This window comes from Vombatus ursinus, unplaced genomic scaffold, assembly GCF_900497805.2.
Source record: "Vombatus ursinus unplaced genomic scaffold, bare-nosed wombat genome assembly UNPS02009205.1, whole genome shotgun sequence".
In the NCBI taxonomy this organism is placed as follows: Eukaryota; Metazoa; Chordata; class Mammalia; order Diprotodontia; family Vombatidae; genus Vombatus; species Vombatus ursinus.
Window position 1 is genome coordinate 18695722 of NW_020948983.1, and position 14734 is coordinate 18710455.

General features: G+C 42.3%; 1 protein-coding gene across 3 annotated transcripts in view; it reads right to left on the reverse strand.

The window, feature by feature from the left end:
• Positions 1 to 10840: 10840 nt before the first annotated feature.
• The window catches only part of NOLC1 (nucleolar and coiled-body phosphoprotein 1), a 9659-nt gene continuing 5765 nt past the window's right edge, over positions 10841 to 14734 (reverse strand). For 2 of the 3 annotated variants that reach the window (XM_027852190.1, XM_027852189.1), the window contains exons 9-15: positions 14539 to 14719; positions 14315 to 14431; positions 14029 to 14154; positions 13410 to 13925; positions 13151 to 13260; positions 12940 to 13032; positions 10841 to 12845 (exon numbers count right to left, since the gene is read on the reverse strand). In XM_027852190.1, the coding sequence (XP_027707991.1) occupies positions 12687 to 12845; positions 12940 to 13032; positions 13151 to 13260; positions 13410 to 13925; positions 14029 to 14154; positions 14315 to 14431; positions 14539 to 14719 (1302 nt within the window). In that variant the 3' untranslated portion in view covers positions 10841 to 12686. The remainder of the gene's footprint in view (positions 12846 to 12939; positions 13033 to 13150; positions 13261 to 13409; positions 13926 to 14028; positions 14155 to 14314; positions 14432 to 14538; positions 14720 to 14734) is intronic. The other variant, XM_027852191.1, reaches the window with a different exon arrangement.

Below are 14734 nucleotides of genomic sequence, written 5' to 3' on the forward strand. Positions count from 1 at the left end.
TTATTGCATCAGGATCTGAAAAGGATACATTTAATATTTCTGCCTTTCTGCATTGGATTATGAGATTTTTATGCCCTAGTGTCAATTTTTGTGTATGTGCCATGAACCACAGAGAAAAAAAGTATATTCCTTTCTATCCCCACTCAATTTTCTCCAGAGGTCTATCATACCTAACTTTCCTAATATTCTATTCACCTTGTCTCCTTTCTTCTTTATTTTGTGGTTAGATTTATGTAGTTCAGAGAGGGAGAGGTTGAGGTCCCCCACTAGTATAGTTTTGCTATCTATTTTCTTCCTGTAACTCCTTGAACTTCTCCTCTAAGAATGTGGATGCTATACCATTTGGTGCATATATGTTTAGTAATGATATTACTTCATTGTCTATGGTGCCTTTTAGCAGGATGTAGTTTCCTTACTTATCTCTTTTGATAAGATCTATTTTCGCTTTTACTTTGTCTGAGATCAGGATTGCTACCCCTGCTTTTTTTACTTTAGCTGAAGCATAATATATTCTACTCCAGCCTTTTACCTTTACCCTGTATGTCCCTCTGTTTCAAATGTGTTTCCTGTAAACAACATATTGTAGGAGTATGGTTTTTAATCTATTCTGCTACCTGCTTCCATTTAATGGGAGAGTTCATCCCCTTCACATTCACAGTTATTATTACTATCTGTGTCTTTCTCTCCATCCTATTTTCCCCATTTATGCTTTTCTTTCTCCTTTCTCCCCTTCCCTCCTCACTAGTGTTTTGCTTTTGATCACCACCTCCCTCAGTCCCACTTCCCTTCTATCAGCCCCCTCCCTTTTCTTCCCCTTTACCCTTACTACTTTTTCCCTCCCTTCTACCCCTTCTCCCTTTTCTTTCCCCTTTTCCCTCCTACTGCCTATAGGGCAAGTTAGATTTCTATATGTAAATGATTATGTTATTCCCTTCTAGAGCCAAATCTGATAAGAGTAAGGTTCAAACAATGCTCATCTCCCTCCCTTCTTTCCCTTTACTGTAATAGACTTTTGTGTCTTTTCCTGTAATTTACCCTTATCTGCCTCCTCCTTTCCTTTTCTCTCAGTACATTTTCTTAGATCAGATTAATTCACTTACTTGGATCCATTTAACCCACTAGATTAGATTTATCATTACATCAGTCAACTTATAGTCACACGCTCTACGTGCACCCCTTTAACATGGTGTAATAACAATACAGTTCTCAAGAGTCATAAGTGTCATCTTCCCTTGTAAAGATGTAAACAGTTTGCCCTTATTAATAACATATTGTTGTTTCTTTCTGTCCCATTTACCTTTTTATGTCTCTCTTGAGTCTTGTATTTGAAGATCAAATTTTCTGTTGAGGTCTGGTCTTTTTATCAGGAAGGTTTGGAAGTACCCTATTTCATTGAATATCCATCTCCACCCCCGAAAGATCATGGTCATTTTCACTGGGTAGTTGATCCTTGGTTGTAATCCAAGCTCCTTTGCCTTACAGAATATCATGTTGCATGCCCTCCGGTATTTTAATGTAGAAGCTGTAAGGTCCTGTGTAATCCTGACTGTGGTTCTATGATATTTAAATTGTTTCTTTCTGGTTGCTTGCAATATTTTCTCTTTGACCTGGTAATTTTGGAATTTGGCTACTATGTTTCTTGGCATTTTCAATTTGGGATCTCTTTCAGGAGGTGATCTGTGGATTCTTTCTATGGCTATTTTACCCTCTGGTTCTAGGACCTCAGGACAGTTTTCCTTGATGATTTCCTGAAAGATACTGTCCAGGCTCTTTTTTTCTTCATGACTTTCAGGTAAACCAATAATTTTTAAATTGTCTCTCCTGGATTGATTTTCCAGGTCAGTTGTTTTACCAATGAGGTATTTTACGTTTTCATCTATTTTTTCATTCTTTTGTTTCTGTTTGACTGATTCTTGCTCTCTCATAGAGTCATTAGCTTCCATTTGCCTAATTCTAATTTTTAACAAATTTTCTTCTATTACATTTTGTACCTCCTTCTTCATTTGGCCAATTGTATTTTTTTAGGGACTTGTTTTCTTCAGTGTATTTTTTTTCCAATTGGCCAACTGTATTTTTTAAGGACTTGTTTTCTACAGTTAATTTTTGTCCTTCCTTTTCCAAGCTATTGACTCTTTCTTGCATATCTCTCATTTCTTTTCCAAAATTTTCTTCTACCTCTCTCATGTCACTTTTAAAATCTTTTTTCCCCCTTCCTTTTCTTTTTTCTTTTTTCTTTTTTTGGCTAGGCAATGGGATTAAGTGACTTGCCCAGGGTCACACAGCTAGTAAGTGTTATGTGTCTGAGGCCAGATTTGAACTCAGGTCTTCCTGAATCCAGGGCCGGTGCTCTATCCACTGCATCACCTAGCTGCCCTAAAATCCTTCTTGAGCTGTTCCAAGAGGGCTTTTTGGGCTTCAGACCAGTTCATATTCCCTTTTGAGGTTTGCTGTTGAAGTGGGTTTGTTGACAATGTTGTCCTCTTCAGAATTTCTGCCTTGATCTTCACTGTTCCCATAATAAGAATTTGTCCAACATTTCTTTCTGCTCGTGGTGTTTGCTTATTTCCTGGCCTTTAAAGAGATTGGGCTCTCCTGCTGGGGAGCAGGTGGCACTGACCCAAGCTTCTTGTGTTGGGAGTCCAGGGTCTGGTCACTGCCTTTGTGTGCTGGGGCCTCCAAATCTGGCAGTTGGAGGCTGTTAGGGTTCTGGTGGCTTACCTGATGTTGGGCTGGAATCAGCAACACTGGAACTCTAGGGGTGGGATTGGATAATCTGGCCCCTGGAGATTGCCTGCTCACCCAGGCCTTTCCTTCCTTTAGCTCCTTTCAGATGGATGTTGCAGGATGTTTATCTGCCTGGGCCCCTTGAAGTGCTTCCCAGAGTTTTGCTGAGGCACTGGGAGAGCTGATCAGTTGCTGTAGAAGACCATGTGGTGGTCTTCCGAGCTGGTCTCTACCAGTTCCTCCATGCTCACTGAGGCACTTGGGTTCCTGGTGTTGGTGTTCGCCTGCTCTACCACCTGGGTTTCAGGCTCTCTTCCTGGTATGCTGAGGGGGGTTTTCTGCTAGCTTACTGGGACGCCTCCCTTTCTGTACTGCTCCCCTTCCCCCAGGGCAAGAGGGGTTTTTCCCATAAATCCCTCAAGCTACCTGGGCTAACAGACTGCTGCACCCTCTTTCTTCTGATTCAGCTGTTCTAGGGTTTTTCCTGGGCGATATTTTCTGGGCTTTCAGAGGTTAATAAGGGAGGGTAAGAGCGATTTATTTCTTACTTTGCCATCTTGGCTCCTAGAAGCGGAATTCCCTTTTTCTTGTTTTATTGTTACAGCTAGTACTTTTAGCATTATGTTGAATAGTAATGGTGATCATGGATATCTTTGCTTTACCTTTTATTTTATTGGGAAGAACTCTAGTTTATCTCTATTACAGATAATGTTGGATCATCATTTTAGGTAGATATTATCTGTGCTATCTAGAGATTTTTTGGGTTTTTTTTGTTTTTTAACAGATCATACAAATGGGAAAAGGACCCACATGTACAAAAAGATTTATAGCAGCTCTTTGTGTGGTGGTAAAGAATTGAAAATTGAGAGGATGCCCATCAATTGGGGAATGGCTGAACAAGTTGTGGTACATGAATGTAACAGAATACTATTGTGCTGTAAGAAATGATGAGCAGGCAGACTTCAGGAAAACCTGAAAAGACTTGTATGGTCTGATAGTGAGTGAAGTGAGCAGAACCAGGAGAACGTTGTACACATTAACAGCCACACTGTGCGATGACTAACATTGATAGCCCTAACCCTTTTCAGCAATACAAGGATTTAAGACATCTCCAAAGGCCTCATGATGGAAAACGCTATCCACATCCAAAAAAAGAACTATGGAGTTTGAATACTGATCGAAGCATACTATTTGCTATTTTTTTTTCTTCTGTTGTGTTTTGTTTCCTCTTTCTGGTGATTTCTCCTATTAGTTCTAATTCTTAGTTACAACATCACTAATGTGAAAATGTTTAATAGGAATGTATATGTATAGTCTATATCAGATTACTCACTGTCTTGGGGAGGGAGGTGGGGAGGGAGGGAGAGAAAAATTTGAAACTCAAAAGCTTATGAAGTGATTGTTAATAAATCAAAATAAATTAATAAAAAAAAGAAAAAAAAGAAAAAAACTCTTGCTTCATATCTTCCACGAATTCTGATTGGACTTGTGCTCAAGCTTTGTTTTTCTTTGGGGCTTTGTATGCAGGTGTTTTAGAGCTATTTTCTTCTTCTGGTTTTGTCTGTATCACCATAATAGCTTTTTTATGGTGGTATTCTCTTTTGTGCTTGCTCATTATTCTTCCAACTTACTTTCTGACTTTGAACACTTCCATGGGAAATGTCTCAGATGAGCTTTTGTTCTCTTTGATCCTTCTGCTGTTTTCTTGGGGTATTTAGTTCTGGATTATTTTAGGCTGTCAGGGACAACTCAGGCTGGGGACTCTCAAGCTTTCATTGACACCAAGGTGATCTGATATGGGGTAAAGTCTGGTTATTGCCACCCTGGTCTGAACTACTAAACTCCTGACCTGAGTTTGGGTCTGTGCAATACTCCTATTACATTGTCCCTTGTTAGAAATTCCAGTAGACTGTTGCTGTACTGAGCCACTATCAGTCCACTGGGAAGCTCTGCTGGTTCAAAGTGACAGAACCGCAAGCTTTCCTTTGGTCTGATATTTCTACGTTGGGTATTACATGAAATGCTTCTGACCTGGCTGGAGATTGGAGTATAGACCCAGCTCTGCTTCAGGGTATAGAGTCACACAGCTACTATTCGATTTTGAATTTGTTCCTTGCTCAGGACACAGCCTAGGGCCAGTGACCACTCCTGACCCTGAAACAACATATCTAGGCACAGATCCCCAAACTGTCCATCCTGGATCCATGACCTAGAACTGGGTAGTGAGTGACAGAAGTGCCAGTTGGCACCTGTCCCTGCACACTACACAAAGTCAAGTCCCTCATGCTGGACCGAGGACGTCTTCTTGCCCTAGTGCAGTCTCTCCCTGCTCACTCCTGGCTAGACTCTGTCCCTAGTGTTCACAGACTTGTTACTTTTTCTCTTGGATTTCTCAATCAAGACTGAGTCTGGTGAGTTTTCTAAATCTTTGTGGAAAAGCTGTGGGAGAGTTCAACTGTTCTTCCTGCTATTCTGCCATCATAGTTCTGTCTTTTCCTGAGCAAGTCTTTTCCAGGGCATGCATGCAATGCTACCAAAAATGATCCCATAGGTTTTAGGTTATAGCTCTTGGTAACTGAGTAAAAGCCGTGCTCACCTACCAATTCCTGCACGGGCATCAAAAAAGACAGAATATATAATGACTCACAACCAGGAGAGAAAAAGGGAAAGGAATAAGTAAAAGCATCTACTATGTGCCCAGCACCATTCTAAGTGCTTTCAATAAATAATATCTTACTCGATCCTCGGAACCACCCTTTGAGACAGATGCTATTATCATCCCCATTTTGCCATTGAGGAAACTGAAGCAAACAGAGGTTAATTGACTTGCCTGGACTCACAGTTAGTGTTTGATGAGGAATTTGAATTCAGGTCTTCCTAACTCCAGACTCAGCATTCTATCTACTGCACCACCAACCACCACAACCAGTATGTTTCTTAATTGAGTTGAAGAAACACTGCTTACCTACAATCTCAAATCAGAAAGTTTTTGATCAATATAAGTGGTGATAGAATGCAGAGCCAAAATGGTGGAGAGAAGGCAGCCACTAACCTGAGCTCACCCCAAAACCCCTCCAAATACCTTTAAATAATGCCATAAAACAATTCCTGGAACAGCAGAATCCACAAAGGGATGGGGTGAAGTAATTTTCCAGCCAAAGACAACTTAGAAGGTCAGCAGAAATGGCGTGTTGCACCTGGGTGAAAGTGGAGCAGTCAAGTGCAGGCCACACCACCACAGACCCAGCCCCAGCAAACCAGGTGCAGGCCTTGGGAGCACTGAATTAGCAGTGGCAACAGCTGGTTCTGGAGCTCTCAACCCACAGATAGCAAGGGGGTCAAACAACTGGTCACAAGGAGATTACAGGGGTCTCTTTGCTAGCACTGAGGCAGCATTCTGTTGCTTTGCCCATACTCAGATCTGGGTCACAGTCCTAGGCAGCAATCCCAGGGCAAGGAGTAGCCCTAGCACACCAGAGCTTGCAGGCTGCAGGGGACTCTTATCAAAATTCAAGGGCAGAAAAGAGAGCTTGTGGTCATTCATAGAGTAGAACACAGGCCAGGAGAGCAGTAAACACACCTTTCCTTAGCTCATACTACCTTTGAAGAACTGAAAACTTATAGGTCCCTAGAAGTATCTCTGAAAACAGGTACACAAAGCCCCTGAAGCTTGGGACAGTGCGCCCCCACCCTGGAAGCAGAACACTACTTTAAGAAAGAGTTAAAAGTCAAGAAATAGGCTGGGGAAATGAGCAAACAATAGAAAAAAGTTCTGACCACAGAAAGTTACTATGGTGACAAGGAAGATCAGAACACATACACAGAAGAAGATAACAAAGTTCCTACATCCAAAGCCTCCAAGAAAAATATGAATTGGTCTCAGGCCATGGAAGAGCTCAAAAAGGATTTTGAAAATCAAGTAAAAGAGGTAGAGAGAAAACTGGGAAGAGAAATGAGAGTGACGTAAGAAAATTCTGAAAAATGAGTCAACAGCTTGGTAGAGACAAAGAAATACTGAAGAAAATAACACCTTAAAAAACAGACTAAGGGGGCAGCTAGCTGGCACAGTGGATAAAGCACTGGCCTGGAGTCAGGAGGACCTGAGTTCAAATCCAGTCTTGGACACATAATACTCACTCACTTAACCCCAATTGCCACACACACACACACACACACACACACAAACAGACTAAGCTAAATGATAAAAGAGGTACAAAAAGTCAATGAAGAGAAGAATGCATTGAAAAGCAGAATTGGCAAAATGGAAAAAAAGAGGCACAAAGATTCACTGAAGAAAAAAAACTCCTTAAAAAGTAGAATTGGGGGGCAGGTAGGTGGTGCAGTGAATAGAGCACTTGACCTGGATTGAGGAGGACCCAAGTTCAAATCTGGCCTTAGACACGTAACACTTAGTAGCTATACGACTCTGGGCAAGTCACTTAATCCCAATTGCCTCACCGAAAAAAAAAAGGAAAAAAAAAGGAAAATTGGCCAAATGGAAAAGGAGGTACAAAAGCTCACTGAAGAAAATAATTCCTTAAAAATTAGAATGGAACAAAGGGAAGCTAATGACTCTATGAGAAATCAAGAATAAAACAAAACCAAAAGAATGAAAAAATATTAAACAGTGTGAAATATCTCATTGGAAAAACAACTGACCTGGAAAATAGATCCAGGAGAGAGAATTTAAAAATTATTGGACTACCTGAAAGCCATGATCAAAAAGAGCCCAGACATCATCTTTCAAGAAATTATCAAGGAAAACTGCCCTGATATTCTAGAACTAGAGGGCAAAACAGAAATGGAAAGAATCCATAAATCACCTCCTGGAAGACATCCCAAAAATGGACATTCAATGAGATACGGAACTTTCAAGCATTTTTTTTTCGCAAGCATTCTTGATTAAAAGAAGAGAGCTGAGTAGAAAATTTGACTTTCAAATACAAGACTCAAGAAAAGCATAAAAAGGTAAACAGGAAAGGGAAATCATAAGGGACTTAGTAAGGTTAAACTGTTTACATTTCTACATGGGAAGACAATACTTGTAACTCATAAGAATTTTCTCATTATTATAGCATTTAGAAGCACATATAGACAGATGGCACAGGTATGAGTTGAATACGAAGGGATAACTAAAAAAATAAAATTAGTGGTAAGGAACATACTGGGAGAAAGGGAAAGGGAGACGTAGAATGGGGTAAATTATCTCACATAAAAGCAGCAAGAAAAAGCTTTTACAGTGGAGGGGAAGAGGGTGAATCGGCTAAAAGAGAGAATAACACATACACTCAATTGGGTATAGAAATTTATCCTGCCCTACAGGAAAGTAGGAGGGGAAGGGAATCAGAGAAGGGGGGGGTTAATTATAGAAGGGAGGGCAGATTAGGGAAGAGAGTAGTCAGAAGTAAAACACTTTTGAGGAGGAACAGGATGAAAGAAAAGAGAATAGAATAAACAAAGGCAGGGAGGGAAATAGGATGGAAAGAAATAGAAATGGTAATGGTGAAAAATTTTTTGAAGTGAGTTTCTCTGATAAAGGCCTCATTTCTCAAAGATACAGAGAACTTAGTCAAATTTATTAAAATAAGAGCCATTCCCCAATTGATAATTGATCAAAAGATTTCAGTTTTCAGATGAAGTAATCAAAGCTATCTATAATCATATGAAAAAAATGCTCTAACTCACTATTGATTGGAGAAATGCAAATTAAAACAATTCCGTGGCACTATCTCATACCTATTTGATTGGCTAATAGGACAGAAAAAGAAAATGACAAATGTTGAAGGGAATGTGGCAAAAATGAGATATTAATGCATTGTTTGTGGAGTTGTGAACTGATTCAACCATTCTATAGAGCAATTTGGAACTACGTCCAAAGGGCTATAAAATCATGCATACCCTTTGACTTAGCAATACCACTACTAGGTCTATATCCCAAAGGAGATAAGAAAAAAACAAAAAGGACCTATATGTACAAAATTATTTATAGTAGCTCTTTTCTAGTGGAAAAGAACGGAAATTGAGGGGATACTCATCAATTGGGGAAAAGCTGAACAAATTGTGGTATGTGTGATTATGATGGAATGCTATTGTGTTATAAGAAATGATGAGCAGGATGCTCTCAGTAAAACCTGGATTTACATAAGCTAATAGAAAGTGAAATGTAATGCATATAAAGTAACAGCAACATTGTAAGATGACCAGCTGTGAATGACTTAGTTATTCTCAACAATACAATGATGCGTGCTTCTGCCATTGGTGTGTTCCTTCTGGGGCTTTTATTTTGGGGATGGAACCTTGCCAGCCAGGTTTGTCCTTTCCTGGCTGTGCTACTACTCCCCAGACTTCACCATAATGCCCCTGCATAGGTACCTTGCCTCATGCTTTTTAGGTCCATTTTTTGTTTTCTTCCTCCATTAGAAAGTAAGCTCCTTGAGAGCAAGGACTGCCTTTTTGCTTGGATTTGTGTCCTGTGCCTAGTATAGTGCCTGGCACATCATAAGGGTTCAATAAATGTTTGTTATCTGCCATATCAAGTGATTAACAAGAATTTATTTAGTGCCTATTATGTGCCAAGCATTGGATTGGAAATGCAAAGAGAAAAATGAAATAATTCCCGCCCTCCTGCCTTTGGGCTGGATTAGATGACCCCAGAGATTCTGTGATTTCTGTCACTGTTATGAGTTGCGTCTCTTTCATTCAACCCTGAGGATACTATCTTCTCCCTCTGTTTCATTCCACAGACTGGTAGCTCTCTCTGGAGAGTGCACCATCCTCCATTCCCTGTTGTACTTAGCAGAAGAATGGAGAATAGCTACTCACATCAGCTCCTACCCTTTCCTCATGCTGCATGAATTCTCTCCTCCACAGCCTAGTACACTCCAGTCCATCAAGCTAAACAGAGATGCTCCAAACATCCAGAAGGGCAGGGAGAGGGGGCAGTCTCAGCTAAGAACGTACTTGGATTTCCAGAACCCAAATCACTCAGGTCAAGCCACAGTCTGATTGGACTTCGCCTCAATGGGATGGCTAGGGATAGGAGAGAACTAAAGACTAGAAGGTAATTCTTTAAAAAATAAAAAGATATGATCACTTAAATCCGTGACTCTGTAGGGTAGAGGGAGAGAGTGAAAGAAAAAGGTTGTAGCAGGAGGTTCTCTTCTAAGGGCAAGGGCTGCTGCCACACCCATGAACTGTGAGATTGCCAGCCTTCCTGCAAAAGTCCAAGGGCCAGATATCCCTGCCCATTAGCAGAGCAAAAGGCAGAAGCAGGTTGCAATTGGCACAGGCTCTCAAGATTGAGAGCCCAGTTTTGGAAATGCTGATATACCACCTGTACATAAACCACAAGGAAACACTTACCTCCCACTGCCCTCTAGGTACAGAGGCATCGACCTGCCTTTGGGTTTAAGGACATGTCTAATGCCCACCAGCACACTTCCATCCATCACTAAAGCCAACCATCAATCTATGTTCAAAATAGGCAAATAAGAAGGCTTCTAGCTAAGAGGGTAGGGATAAGCCCTGAGTCTTGTGAACCTTACCTTTTAGCCTTCTTAAAATATTTCCTAATCCACTAACAGCATGGCCACCCACTGAATCACTCCTAGTACTTCAGGCCATCTGGGAAGCCCTCTACCTTTGAGTGAGGTGGGAAAGATTTGTGGGCCAATCAGGAATGGTCACCAGTTCCTATAGGCCACTTCCCTTTCCCCATTACACACGCAGGCAGCTAAGCCTTCACTAGATTTGCTAATGGAAAGAGCTCTGGATTAGTGCCCACTATTACCTTGGACAGGTCTCCCCTGCCCTGATTTCTCAAAAGTTTGTGAGGTTTATTAATTCTGGTAGAGCCACAACAAAACTTCCAGGGAATTGCACAGTAAGTCCTAACTAGGGCAATCCTGTGAATTAGATGTCTGCAATTAATTTCAATAGGGAAGAGTTCTTAGAACTAACAAAGGTGTCTCACAAAAGCCATGTTTGTAACAGGACAGGATCAAGTCACTACTTAGGTTTCTGGTGTGAATGACCTCACTGGTCTACCTATTAACTCTTTAAGTTTTTTGTATTACCCTTACCACCAAAAAAAAAAAAATGAGGGGGGATCATAATCTTAGGAAATCTTATTTTATTGAGCAGATAAGAATCATTTGCAATTAACACATTAACTGCAATCAGGATGGAAGTTCAACATTAGCTACAGAAAAAAGGGCCCGCTTAGAAAACAGTGAAAGAAGACAGAAAGGGTGGATTAGCTCATTAAGAATGGTTTTTCAAACAATGCTGGCTGTATATACATAATTAGAGTGCTAATTACAAATAACTGTTATCTACTCAAAGGCAAAGACCAAGGACTGGATTATCACAGATAACTCTGGGGGCAACAAAAATAACATTCTGATGAACTGCTCCCCATTTCCACCAACATCAATTGACCCAACTACAAAATGAACTTCACGGATAACTTACCTCCCACCCCCCTACTAGCATGTACATAGTCACTTCACTACAGATCTATATTCTATTGAGGACAATTACGGAATCTTCTATTGAAAATGTTTTCTCTCCACCCCTCAAAAAAAACCCTGCAAAAATTTTACATTCTTAGGACAATGATTCCAAATGGTCTTATGTCTTCTCCTTCCTACCAAATAGTTATATAATTTCTTTTCTGGATGAAATTAAGCTGATTTTTTGAAGGTTTGGCTATATTTAGAAGGTTATACAACTCTTAAGAATAGGGTGAACAGTCTCGGGATGTCAAGAAATCAGTGGACAACATTGAACATTTGATCAATGTGATACTGAGGAGACATTGGGTGACAGCAAGATTATCATCAGCCTACATGCTGACTCTCTCCAACAATGGTCTAACACGATATTCCAGGGTGAAAAAAAAAGCCCTTGAAGTTCATCACACCATGATCAAACCACCAACCAAACTATGTTCAAAGGAGTACATCCACAGGGCTCTTCTGGCCAATGAGTTTGGCTGAATGTTTGAAGAAATGGGAGGTAGAACAGTACAGGGGATTTGGAGTAAGAGGACTTGGGTCCAATTACTGGCTCAACATTTATTATTTAGGTGACCTTTGGCTCTGTGAGCCTCCATCCCTTCATCTGTGAAAGGAAGGACAGAAGTTTGGACTACAGGACCTCTTGAGATTTCTCCCCTCTCTAAATGGAAGATCTTGTGAAATGGGGCTGGTCAGAATGCTTAATGAAATAAGTGAACCTGGGAGTATTATTGTCAGTTGCTTATTTGCTGGCTCTCTATGAAGCTTGAAGGAGATTATGAACACACAGAATGAGTGAACTGATAGTTAGCCTCTTACTTGAGATGAATATTATTTCAAAACTCCAAAGTTTTCAAAACTGTGAGGACTTTGATGGTGCAGATGCAGGTCACTATTCCCTCTCAGACTATGTTGAGGGTTTTAACAAAAATTCTGTGGAAAAACTCACCTCTCTGCAGTTAACTTGGAGGTGAGCTTCTCCTAAGATAGGTTGGCCCCCAAACTGATACAGTCCAAAATATTAAGGGTTCTCAAATGTGTCTTTTACCAAAGTTTATGGGGTCAAAATGTTACCTGTGGGAGTGTGTCTCTGGAAAGTTATAATATTAGTCAATAGGAAAATATGATTCAATATAAAATTACAAATTTTTGCTTCACATACAACCTTTCAGGGACTTCTCAAGTGAGGTTGAGCTGTATTTGGATTTCAGAGGATTGAGGGGACAACAACCAAGCAACACACTTCCAGAAGAATGCTTCCCTGGGCTTACTTTCCTGTCCCACCACCAACCCACTCCCCAAAGGATCCTCACTGAAAACCTGTCCATGGCCAAGTGCAGACTGTGGCTGAGGGGGCAGTCACTAGCTCCAGCTACCCAATCCCACAAACAGAACTGGGTGCTGGGCACTGGGCCTCAGGTTGCAGAGTTAAGATCTCTCCACTCAGTCACTTTCAAACTTAACAGAGTTGACTTGGGTGGAGATGGCACCACCCCGGTAGCTGCCCCTCTTCTTCTTGGTCTTCTCATGTCGAAAAGACTTGCCTTTGGTAAACTTCAGGACATCGTTGGCTTTCTCTCCCCAATCTCCAGCTGCACCCCGCTAAGGAAAGGAAAGAAGTCATCACCAACCAGAAGGGCTAGGGAAGGGCGATGTACTACTCTCTCCGAGGGCAGTACCACCATTCCTTTCTTACCTTGGCATCAAAGGAGTTGTCAGCCACTCGAGAGTCGACCTCAACTTCTTCTGACTTAACTCTCCGGAAAGGGGAGGATGCCCTTCTCTCTCCCTGAGGAAGACGATTAGAGTATAGGGAAAAGAGGCCAAGAGGGTACCCTGAATTGGCTCTGAAATACTCCCCTTGACCCCGAGGGGACAGGATCCTCTAGGACCCATTGATCACTCACCTTTTTTGTTTTGGGAACCGTGTTTGGGGTCTGAGGCTTTTGTTTCTTCACCTTAGGGGGACTGGCCTCTTGGCCAAGGCTAGCATCCTTTTTCCGCTTCTTCTCAGAGCCTGGTGGGCACACAAGTTAGGATTATTCATCAAGAAACAACCTTGAGAGTTCAATTCTATACCAACTTCCCCAGGGCTGTCCTAGACACTGAAGTGTTGAGGATATACAGATGGCCCCTGACAGTGCCTCCCCATGTCCTGACACAGACCTGGCTTGGCTGCTGCCTCTTCCTCCTCTTCCTCCTCCTTGGGTGCACAAGTCTTCCCGTTCTGGGGTGCTGGAGGGCAAGACCCATTGGCCACCAGGCCAGGGCTCTTTTTAAGTTTAGGTTTTTCCTCCTCTTCACTGGAGCTATCAGAAGATGAACTACTCTCAGCCTTAGATTTTTTTGCCAAGGCAGGTTTAGGAACAGCTGCAGTCCCCACCTTGGACTTATTCACTTTGCTTGCTGGTTTCTCCTCTTCACTGCTAGAGCTGTCTGAGTCTGAACTGTTGTCCTGGGTGGCTGCTTTGGGCCCTGGAGATGGAGTTTCCTTGGCCCCCACCTTGGGTTTGGGGACAGCTGCTGCAGTCTTTTTCCCTGGCTTCTTCTCTTCCTCACTAGAACTGCTTTCCTCTTCGCTAGAGCTGCTATCTGCTTTCCTGGGCAGGGGCTTTTGATTGGTGGCCAGCTTGGTGCCAGGGGCTGGGTTGGCTGGTGCTTCATCCTCAGAGCTGTCTGAGTCTACACACAAAGGGAGAAGTGAGCAGATGTTCCCAGAGCACGGCCATGTAACAGATTCCCCCTCTTTTCCCCTCACCCAATTCCCTAACTTCCACTGCTATACCTGAACTCTCTGAAGAGTTCTCAGCAGCCTTTGTAGTCACAGCTGGCTTGGAAGCTGCCTTAACAGCAACAGGTTTGGGGGCTGCCTTTTGAGAAGGCTTCTTCTCTTCCTCCTCTGAGCTGGAATCTGTAAGGAATCTGTGGGGTTAGGATGGGCCCACAACTCCTGCCAAGGAAACGATTCTTACCCCGAGGCTTTGATCTGATCTCCCTCCTTCCCACCAAACTTCTTCAACAAAGGATGAGAGACAGAGAGGAGAATGAATAAACAGACACAAACAAAATACCTGAGTCACTATCTGAACTGGACTCCTCTCCTGTGGCCTTGTTTGTGGGTGTCTTGACTGTTGTGGCCTTGGCTGATGCAGGCTTAGGTGTGGCAGCTTTGGCCCCTCCGGCTTTAGCTGAAAAGGATAAAAGTGTCTCTATTTCCTGGTCCACTCCTGGTTCTCACCCACTGCCTCTTACCCCTCAACCAAAATCTGTGCCCCTGCCCACTACATGCACACACCTGTGGCTGCCTCCTCATCACTGCTGTCCTCACTGCTATCAGAAGAGTCACTGCTTTCCTCCTTCTTCTTGGGGGATGGGTTGCCTGCCACCTTCTTCTTGGGGGGCTGGTCCCCTGCCACCTTCTTCTTGGGAGGCTGGTCCCCTGCCACCTTCTTCTTGGGAGGCTGGTCCCCTCCTACCTTCTTCTTGGGAGG